The sequence below is a fragment of the Lactuca virosa genome, chromosome 5, assembly GCF_052849685.1.
Source record: "Lactuca virosa cultivar CGN04683 chromosome 5, Lactuca_virosa_CGN04683_v6, whole genome shotgun sequence".
Lineage (NCBI taxonomy): Eukaryota > Viridiplantae > Streptophyta > Magnoliopsida > Asterales > Asteraceae > Lactuca > Lactuca virosa.
Window position 1 is genome coordinate 241,892,512 of NC_136430.1, and position 11,451 is coordinate 241,903,962.

An 11,451-nucleotide genomic window follows, 5' to 3' on the forward strand; every position below is an offset into this window, starting at 1 on the left:
TTTACTATCAGTTTTGTACTCTTGTTCTCTGAAAGTAATATGAGCTAAACCAGACCTTATTTACTTCTTGTGTTCATCATTTACTCTGATTTGATTCTTATACTCGATTAAAAACAACTACAAAAATGTTGTGCATGACTTATTAATTCATACCATATGAAATAATCACTAGTTATACTCTCTTATAATTATTATTTTCATAAAACAATAATTATTCACTAATTAAAATACAAGAATCGTAATTATTATTAATAATCATATATATATATATATATATATATATATATATATATATATATATATAAAATATGAAGGACCTTAGGAATAGTATACTTTAGATACTTTAGGTTTTTGCCACATTTCTTTAACCATTGTGACATTTTCGGTCCCTGCAGTAAAAACATTTACATTTTTGGAATTAGTACACTTGAGACAATTTAGGTTTTTGCCACATTTCTTTAGCCATTTTGATATTTTTGTTCCCTAAAGTCAAAACTTTTACATTTTAGCAATAGTATGATTTTGTGCCTTTAGATTTTGCCACAAATCTTTAGTGACTTTGACACTTTTCGTCCTTGTGGTCAAAACACTTACATTTTAGTATAAAAACACGAAAAACCTTCTTTAGACTTTTTCCATCATATTTTCCAAACTTTGGAAACATTCACACTATTGCCAAAATATTTTTGGATTTTCTCTACCAGTGTCCCTTCCTTTGGTTGTTGTACACTTTTGGCATCTCAATTTCTGGGTTGTCAAGTTTCTCCCCTATTTGTGGCCATTTACACTTTCAACACATATCTTTTAAAGCTTGCCGATTTTTCCCATATTACCCCAAAAGCAGCGTAGCCTCGAGTTGTTTACTAGTTAATAATAAATACACAAAAATGTGCCAAATTGATAAATGTGTAACCCTATAGGATCATTTATTATTAGCAATGTCACTCTGTAATGATTCTTGGGCATATAGATTCAACAATCTCCCACTTGCACAAGATTCATTATAGACTGACATAGACAGTAGCTGACGTCTAGCAACGGGCTACTGCCCCTAACAACATATGAAGGGTGTCATCTCATCAACATCCAATTCCAGGAGCTCTAAGCTATAATTGTTACTAAAGGTGCGGTATCAATTATTCCTTTGTCTCAGACATCATGTCGAACATGAGATATGGATCGCCATCAATCTAATTTACTGTTCAACTTTAAGTAAGGCCTTAGATGTCTAGCTCTCAACGAATAAGAGGGAAAAATCCCATCTCGACTGCATACGCCCATCAATGTAGTTAATGTCGTACCCAACGATGGCCCACATGACTGCTCTTTTACAGAACAACGTTTAAACCATGTCAAAGCACAACAATTCCTACACTTCAAGTCCCAAATATGTATGCCAGGTCTAAGAATACAAAGATACAACCATGATCAAAACCTCACTTTTGACTACTATCCATAAAGTGGTTTTGATGCGGGTCAAGTCCAATACTTATTCTCCTAATCAAGTACCTATGAAGTTGGTAGCAGCTCTTTATATTTTCATCTCCATGAAAATCAACCAATCCACTCATATTAGTCTAACCTCATAGATGCTCCCACAACTATGAACGACTATGGACATTTAGAATAACCTAGTTATTCAAGGATTTAAACATGCTAATATAGAAGACAAAAATTATTTAATGAATGTCTCATATCCAATATCTCAACTCATTACAATATTCGTTGTCTTTATTGTTCCAGTATCCAATCTTCATTTTATTTGCCATTAACCGTGATCAATTATAAACCAAACTCCGATATTTTAAAGTTTAGTCGTAGATCGGTTTTAAGAACCGGTAATAGTCTTAATAAAACTTTATCTTATACTTAAGACTTGGAGTTTTGGATGAGTTATAAAATCACTATTTTAAATCTCCTTTTAACAATCAAAAAACTTATGACTTCATAAATTTGTAGAATAAACTCATTTTATTTTATAAACTCAATTTTATGCTTCTTATGATAAAAGTCATATTTTGATAAACCAAAACTTAGGTGATGATACTTACGTTTTAAATCTCATTTAGCATGCATAAAACAGAATATCAACATGTTGCGTTATGTTTAAAACACCAATATCATATATTAAGCTTCGACGCAAAAAATAATCACTAGTTTTATTATTTGTCGTTATAACGCTATAAACCGATTGTAGTCTTTTTAACAAAAATTTATTATTTATTATAAAGACATGGGGTTTATATACTGTTTAAACATCTTTTAAACCATTTCAGATATTTTAAAGTTGGGTATTTATAAGTTTATAATAAAACTATTTTCAAGAAAAATTGAGTTTTAACTGGTAACCGGTAAAACGATTTTATAAATATCTATTTATAAATATTTTATGTTATCTTTTAAATATTTTTTACTCAAACTCCAAGTGATATTATATCTTATGTTAAAATGTTGTTTGACATGTAAAACTCATTTTCATACACAAAACATAACATACAATAAAATAAAATAAACATCACATGCATGCATTATAATGTATATAAACCAAGCCATGTCTAGTAATACTTTGTGTGAGCCATCACAAGAATTATTAAGTCTTTCCTAAAGGACTTAAGGGACACTTCAAAAAGTCTTCAAGCTCCCACTTGCCAAGGCAACTCTTGCTTGCAAAAGGACCTCAAATCTTCATGTTGTGAAAGTTGCAACACTTAAACTATTAAGACTATAATTAAGCCAAAACCAAAAGTAGAAGCTTATGGTTTGGATTATAGTCTTAAATGATTAATTCATCTTCAAGGAGCTCATTTCTTCATCTTGTTACATTTAAAATAAATACAACTAGTCTAACTAATTTATTACAACAAATCAACAAATGAAAAAAATATCTATTTATCTATTACATCTTATGAATAAATATCAACCAATCACAACACAAAGGTCCAAATGACTTGTTTATACACAACAACATATCAAATATTATAACAAACAACTATTTGTTTTTTCTAAGGAAACTTTTATATAACCAAAATGCATTAAAAATGGTTATATATAAAAAAAAATAAGCAATTTTAACCAAAAAATTGTCAAAGAAGACAAATATGAATTTTTCTTAACCAAAAGAAATCCATGCTTGTTTTCCAAAAACCAAAGATTATCAAACATAAAAAATCATTCTAACATATAAAAGATGGCTCTGATACCACTGTTGGCTTTTGATACGAAATATAAGTTTGTTTTTCATAAAAACCGGCAACGGAAGACTTTAAAAATAATAAGTTTATTTTTAGTTCATAACAAAACCAAACCATCATGGATCAATTTATAGATGTTAGAATGATATTAAAACAACCATAGGATGTTTTAGAGATAACCTTTGAAGCCTTTGAATCCACTTGGTTTTAGGGTGTTGATGAAGATGTAAAGATGAAAGAACATGATCTTCTTGTATAAATTACTTCTTAAGCCTTTAGGTTCTTAACTCAAATAAGCACCAAGGGAGAAGCACTTTGAACCAACAAAAGACTTAAATAATCTTCAAAAGAATGAGAGCTCCAAGCCCTTTCATGCCCACAGTTTTATAGAGAAAAAGAGAGAAAGAAGAAGTGCTTCACTTAGCCAAAATGCAAGCCTCATGCATCTCTTATATAGTCCATGCAAAGTAAGGCTTAACCATTATAATAATCTAAAGTAATGGTAGCCTTTAGAAGCATGAGAGACAAATCATGGAGGTTGACAAGAAACCTCAATATTTGTTTATTAATTTCGGCCATACCTCTCAAAAAAGGATAGATTCTTTAAATTTTATAAACTTTAAGTTTATAAAATATAAACTTTGTCTTTAGGTAAAAGACAAAAGAATTCAACTAATCTAAAATATTGTGCATGACTTATTAATTCATACCATATGAAATAATAACTAGTTATAGTCTTTTATAATTATTATTTTCATAAAACAATAATTATTCCCCAATTAAAATACAATAATCGATATTATTTATTAATAATCATATTAATAATAAATACACAAAAATGTGCCAACTTGATAAAAGTGTGACCCTATAGGATCATTCATTATTAGAAATGTCACTCTGTAATGATTCTTGGGCATATAGATTCAACAGTATGCTAGATTGTCTTTGTGACTTTTGCATGAAAGACTATGATAGAACCATAACAATTGTATGAAAGACAATGAGAGGACCATAACATTTGTATGAAAGACGATGGGAGGACCATAGTAGAAAAGTCTGCAGGAGGACTGCAACATCAGAAGTGATTGTAAGACTGTGGGAGGACCATAACATTGACATGGGTTGTAACAGACTCATCGGATGAAATATGCGATATTGTTATGTGTGTGGATATATATGGTATGTGGTATCTTGGGGAACTCAGTAAGCTTTGTGCTTATGATTTTAAGTTTAAATGTAGTAGATCTTTTTGGCAATACGGAAGAACAATACGTGATTGCATCATATTTGCTAATATGATTTTGAGATGTCCCATACTTATGAAAGTGTTACTTTGATTTATGTTATCAAATAAATAAATGTTAATTTTTATAATCAATAGCATGCTTTTCTTTGTTTTAAAAATAATTTTTTGGGACATTACTTATTTTTTTTCGATATTTTTCGGCATCGCTGATTCAGTCAATATTCCATATGTCTATCCAATGAGGTTCACAAACCCATAAACTCCGACCTTACTTGTTGGATTTTATTGGAACATGCATTGTTTACCGAAGAGTTTGAAGAACCCATTATTTCCTTCCTTTTCGCTTGTCACGACCCATTCGACGAAAAGGTGGTGTAACTTCAACCAATTTATTATTGTGATTATTGAGGTCGAGTCCAATATGACCATCCGATTTAACATGATTCAAACTCAACTCCGAAGTTTTGCTTCGCTTTGAAGTAGAATATAAATTATCCTTTGTAGCAAGTTGTTTCCACTACTGTAGCGCAACGTTTTTTACTCCGTTCTTTCATTTATTTTTAATCCCTTAACGGAAAATTGCAAGGGAACTCTTAAAATGGTTTATTTCAAAAACATTTCATAATAAAACAACAATGTTACATCCATAAACCAAAACCGTTTAAATGTAACGGAAGCAAATTACATAAGTAAATAAAATTTGTTCAATTGGCATCATTCTCCAAATTAAACTACCCAAAAAATGAACCAACCTCGACAACCCAAACTCCTACGTTACCCACACCGATCTTAAGGCACGTAACAAAGAAACAAGTGTCAACACATTCTTAACTCATTCTTCGTGAGTCAATAAAGTTGTACACAACAAAACAGAAAACACACAATATCATAATCGGTCCTTCGTACAAATTATGATCATATATCAACCATACTTCTCGTATATTCTACCACATAGTAATCAACAAACAATTGCATGTCATAATTCATTTAAACCATTATTCATACAACGTTCTACCATGTCATAAATAGTTCAATTGCACCGATCATATATATCATTTTAATTAACCAATTATTATAAATAATTTTAATTCAACCGATTATTAATATATGTCAAACCAACCGATTATTACATATAATTTCAATTCAACTCATTATCATATATAATTATTTTTCAACCGATTATTATATACAATTTTAACATATAATCTACGTTCAACTGATTATCTAAGTTATAGTTACTTAGTGTTACCTAAGCCAAGGTTTTATCCGATTCATTACTCATGTGCTTAGCCAGTTCTTCGCTCTAAATGGCTCATTACTTCTATCCAAAAAACCAACTCCGAGACTTCCACTCTTCGGTACTCCAGGCTGCAAAGTACAAGGGCCTGCGATGTCGTTCAGGGGATCGGTACGAACGTTGCCAATTCTACCAATACACCTCTGGATTCCCACGTGATGTTTAAACTGGCCATACCATAAAGCCAACACCACTCCGGTTCATGTACATTCGGGTACATGCAAACCATGTGTCATATAGCCATCTAAAAGGACCATGCAACTAACAACCGCTTTGGCTCAAGTTTATTCAACCGATTTGACTTGCAATGTACTACCCATGCCCTCTATTATACCCCGCAAGAGCAAACATAATTCAATATAGGCATGCTGGTCAAACAACCGATACAAACAACATAGCATGTAGTAAAAATCAACATAACATGTTACTACCGATTAGCCATTCCTACACTTCATAATTCAATACATTTTTGTAACCGACTTCGGAGATTCTAACACTAGTTTTTTTGGTTTCTACTCATACTACTTGTATTAGCCATTCCTACACTTGCCAAAGAATAATAGACATTTGAAACCTTGGTAAATAAAAATTTCACATAAGAGTTATAACAAGAAACGAACAAACATACATACAAATGTTGCCCTTCTCATATAATTGAATTTTATAAAATGTTGCACAAGAACAAGAAAACAAACTCAAGAAGGAAACAGGATCCTAAAGTGAAATATATATATATATATATATATATATATATATATATATATATATATATATATATATATATATATATATATATATATATATAGAAGAGTGCTAACAACTCATCACTCATTTAAGAGATCAACATTCAAACATTTATGAGGGAAGTACCACAGATCTGCAGTAAAGAACCTGGCTTTTTCACTTTTATCAGTAACATCATATCTCATGTATAGTGACTGTGACTGAGCCTCAACCCACAAATCTTGTTTAACAGCAGCACCAGGCTTCGAGCCACTAATAAAAAATGTGTAATCATCTCTATTCTTTTCAAACGGCAGCCATTTCATTTCTCCAAAATCCATTTCAAGAACCTTGTACGAATCTTTGGAACAGGTTTCCATCACATACAGGTTTTCACCCGAACTTACAAACATTGGGTAATAGAATTCTTGCTTCAGAGAATTCTCGGTTTTAAGTATGGTCAGTTTGGGCGCTGGATTGAGTCTCATTTCACAGAAATTTCGTTCGGTCAAATCATAACTATCGTAGTTTAGGGTATATATCTTCCCCTTGAAAGCATGTATATCAAGGATGTGGGAAGTGGTGTAAACGTGATTCCATGCTCCTTCACCCGCTGTAGAAAACCATATTCGATGGTTGAATCTCTTTAAGATAAGAAACACCCATTTAGATGTTAAAGATGAAAAGACAAGAATAGCACTGACTTTTGATTCACCGCTATAGACATGGGAAGGGACATGAGGGAAATGAAGTTCATGCCCTGTGATAGGATTCACAAGCCAGAAGTCCCTGGTTGCCCACCCATACAAGATCAAGTAACCACAAGTTAATCCAACATAGATCCTGCCACCAGAATGAGGAAGTGCTGTCTTGAAAATTTTTCCTTCAAAGTCTTGTAGGTAGCACTCTTTCATATGAACATGACTAGAGATATACATCAACATGGGTGGTTTGGACGCCATAAACCTTTTCCTGTTAGGGAGTGCCTGTGACCTCCATGACTTGCAGACTTTGCTGAATGCAACAAAATCAACAATTCCCAGTTGCGTCATAACTATAAAAAGCGCATCATGGTTAAGGTCCGACCAAGGTGCCACACCACCATTGTCCCAAGTCTTGATTCTCTTACTGCTAGATGATGTATCATCATCATAATTCTGGCTTCGAGTCATGCTTCTACTACTTATCTTAGCCTCTTCTACAACTGCAAAAGAAAAAATAATCAAGAGGTGTAAACAGGAGATGACCATACACAAACATATAAATGCTTCCCTGGCTTCTCAAATAATTGAATTTTACGAACAAAATTAAGAGAAAGAGAACAATCTCAAGAATGAAAAGGATCCGAATGTGAAAACAAAACAAAATTGTTAATTACCAGTTCTGGAAGAGATGAGCACCCTTAACAAATATAAATGTTGTTGATGAACCAAAAAGGGTTTCCTCGACAAGGATACAAAATTGTTGATAATAATGCTGCTGTAATCAAAACCTTACATGTAACCTAATTAACAAATTCATACAATCCAACAAACTAATTAAAATCACTTTATTAAAACACAAAAGTGTTGTATTAAAAAGAACGCCAGGTCAAAATACTAAGCTAAGATACCTATTTCACGATTGCATTGGTAATCGTGTATAGACTTGTACACAAATACATGAAAATTTTAACTATTAAAATAAAAAATAAAAGAAAATAACAAAAGAAAAACTAAGCTGATATAATGGGAAACATAGAATCTAACAAATCATCATCGTATAAAACTGAAACCGAAAAATCCATACTTTATAAGTGAGCAAGACTCAACCAAAGTCTTATTGATACTTAATATGGAAAAACATGAAAATCATTAAAATTAATGGATTTTCAGTGAATTGCATAATACAAAATGTATATGAACAATATGCATAAAAAAAATTAGGGTTTGGTATGGATGAAATTGAAAGCCACTGTTTGATAGTAGAAAACGGACATGTAATCACAGATTAACATCCAAATTCTCTCAAACCACGTATAAACAAACAGGAACAAAATAGAATATTCTCCGTCACGTATCAATTGGGGTCGGAAGGGTGGCTTACATACATATCAAAGATTTTGTCTCCCTATTAACGATGTTTCCCACTCCGTATATGCTCCCCGCCTAATCCGAATTTCAGCTGCCCACAATTCCGTTAGTCCACCACGATTTCGTCGATGCTTCCCACTCTACCGTACTATCGGTTCACCTGCAGAAAACTTTTGGGCCCAGCGAAAGGTAGCACTTTGTAATAGTATTTCCAAATCTTAGTATTTATAACCCGTGCTTTTTTACGTGTTGGAATTGACTAGATGAACAGGACCTAGTAATCAAGCATAGTAGCTGTGAGACCCGTATATTATAAGAAAAAAATGCGAAAAATAAATAAATTAAATTATGTGTTTAATTGTTAGGTCCATTTACTAAACTGGTTAATTATAATAAAATGTTAAATACAAAGGTTTAAACTGTAATTTTATTTGAAATTGAAATTGAAATTGAAATTTTAAATTTCAAATTTGAAATTGATGTCATTATGTTAGGTTTAATTTATGAAACTAAATTAATGATATATTGGAAATGAGAAATGAAGTAAATCACAACTGCAAAATAAATGTATTTCAAAATTATGACAAAATGACATGTGGTAAATTGAACGAGAGAAAGACATGTGCAAAATCATTCTTATTTATTAGGGTAGATGGTTGGCACGTCACAGCTATAGGCTAATTTATTTTTTGTGTTTTTTTATGTTGTCATGGTAAGCCAAAAAATATCTTATAAGTTAGTTTTCTAAAAAGCTATTTAGACTAGCTTTTTAGGAGTTTTTTGTTTTTTTAATTTCCAATCATACCATTTTTTAGACTAGCTATTTAGACTAGGCAAACATCATTTTTTATCCGCTAGCTTTTTAGCTATCAGGTGGTTTTTATTTAACAGTTAGCTTTCCACCTACTACGCTAAACATTGTTTAAGAATGAGAGTTGTTCAACAACAATTGGTTTGATGTTAAGTTATAGATCAGACTGAATCGAACGGTTCTTCAAAATCAGGTTGAACCGATGTGATAGAACCGACAAAAAAACGTTTGAACCAGTTTATTGAGCTTCGATAGTTGAATTTCACTTAGTCATTAAGAAAACAATCAATTTCCAAGAAAATTAAATAGCATGATCGATTAAGTTATTTCGAATGTACACAACTCGAATATCGACTAACGCCACTACGAGATGTAGACAGATAGTTGAGCAACTTGAATCGGTTAAACCAAAAAGAAACAGATCATTAAACTGGTTCAATTAAAAAATCAATTTTTAAAACATTATGTACAACTATTAATATTAATTGATAATAATATTAATTGAGAACAATATTATCATTATCACTATCATTATATATCCCAGGGGAAATACATGTTTTGAGTTTTTTTAAACAACGCCCCAATAACTTATCTGAGTACGAGATTATGACCAAAAAAATAATTTTTGATCTATGTCTGAAAACTGTCACAAGACAATTTCAAACTGTCACAAACCACAAAAACTATTAAAACGAGTATTTGGATAAGAGTAAAAAATTGGGTAGATTCTAAAAAAAATCGGATTTCCCAGCCAGGGGCTCTGCCCCTTGGACCCCGTCTGGGGTTGCCGCCCCTTGGACCCCGCTCTCAGGGGTGCTGTCCACGGACCCCCTTCGTTCAGGGGTTTCGCCCGTAAATAACAGTTTACTTTGAATCCTGAACGAACATAAACAAGTGTGCACTCCGCACCTTCCTTACATGTTTAATATTCATCAAAATTGATTTTGGTCAACAAGTCAACCCATTAAATTTAAATACACTTAGTGAAACAGTTCACCAACAGATAATAGGTTAATATGATTAATACAACACTAATCATTCCTTAAATAGTTTCTATTGAGATAAATCTTTTTCAATGTTTTAAAATTTCATCATTTCTATTGATTCACTTTATGTGTACATAGCGATTAACCGTTAGGCGTCTTTTATTCGGTTGGATAACGCCTAGGGACTAATCGAACATTAATCAAGACCTAGTCGGGATTTTTACAACAATGATATATATATATATATATATATATATATATTAATGCATAACTGATCAATACACCATAAAGATAAGGATTGGAGGTTGTGGATGGATTGCACATTAAGTAACGAATATTACGTGTCGATCATGCAGAAAAAGTTCCGTACATTTTAAATACGTGTCAAAATTAAATTATACATGTTAGTTTGTTAGTAATGCATATTAAGCAACAAATATTACGTGTTGATCATACAAGAAAAGTTCTTGTATGTTTTAAATATGTGTCAAAATTAAAGTGTAAATGTTATTTAATATGACTAATATAACACTAAACATTCTTTAAATAGTTTTTATTTAGATAAATCTTCTTCAAAGTGTTAAATTTTCATCGATTTTTATTTATTTGCTTTATGTGTATACAGTGCTTAATCGCTAGACATCTTCTATCCGGTCTGGTAGCGCCTAGGGAGTAATTGAAGATTAGTCAAGCCCTAGTTGTGATTTTTACAACAATGATATATATATATATATATATATATATATATATATATATATATATATATATATATATATGTGTGTGTGTGTGTATCTTACGTAGTGATATACATTTTTTAGGATATGTACATTAATGGATAGCTGATCAATGCACGATAAAGATAAGGATTGGAGGTTGTGGATGGATTGCACATTAAGTCACAAATATTACGTGTTGATCATAAAAAAAAAAGTTTCGTACATTTTAAATACGTGTCAAAATTAAAATCTATGTGTTAGTTTGTGACGAATGCACATTAGGCAACAAATATTACATGTTGGTCATACAAGAAAACTTATGGACGTTTTAAATACATGTCAAAATTAAAGTATAAGTGTTATGTTAATATTATTAATACAACACTAATCATTCTTCAAATAGTTTCTG

The 11,451-nt window shown here is 31.5% G+C and overlaps 1 protein-coding gene across 2 annotated transcripts; it reads right to left on the bottom strand.

The window, feature by feature from the left end:
- Positions 1-6,550: 6,550 nt before the first annotated feature.
- LOC145116858 (uncharacterized) lies at positions 6,551-8,712 on the bottom strand. 2 transcript variants are annotated; one of them, XM_079053169.1, is made up of 3 exons: positions 8,547-8,712; positions 7,836-7,961; positions 6,551-7,661 (listed from the first exon to the last, which is right to left on the bottom strand). In XM_079053169.1, the coding sequence occupies exon 3, from the start codon at positions 7,627-7,629 to the stop codon at positions 6,559-6,561; it is 1,071 nt and encodes a 356-aa protein (XP_078909295.1). In that variant the 5' UTR covers positions 7,630-7,661; positions 7,836-7,961; positions 8,547-8,712; the 3' UTR covers positions 6,551-6,558. The 2 variants fall into 2 exon arrangements, with proteins under 2 accessions (XP_078909295.1, XP_078909297.1); XM_079053171.1 differs by lacking the exon at positions 7,836-7,961.
- Between the last annotated feature and the right edge of the window lie 2,739 nt (positions 8,713-11,451).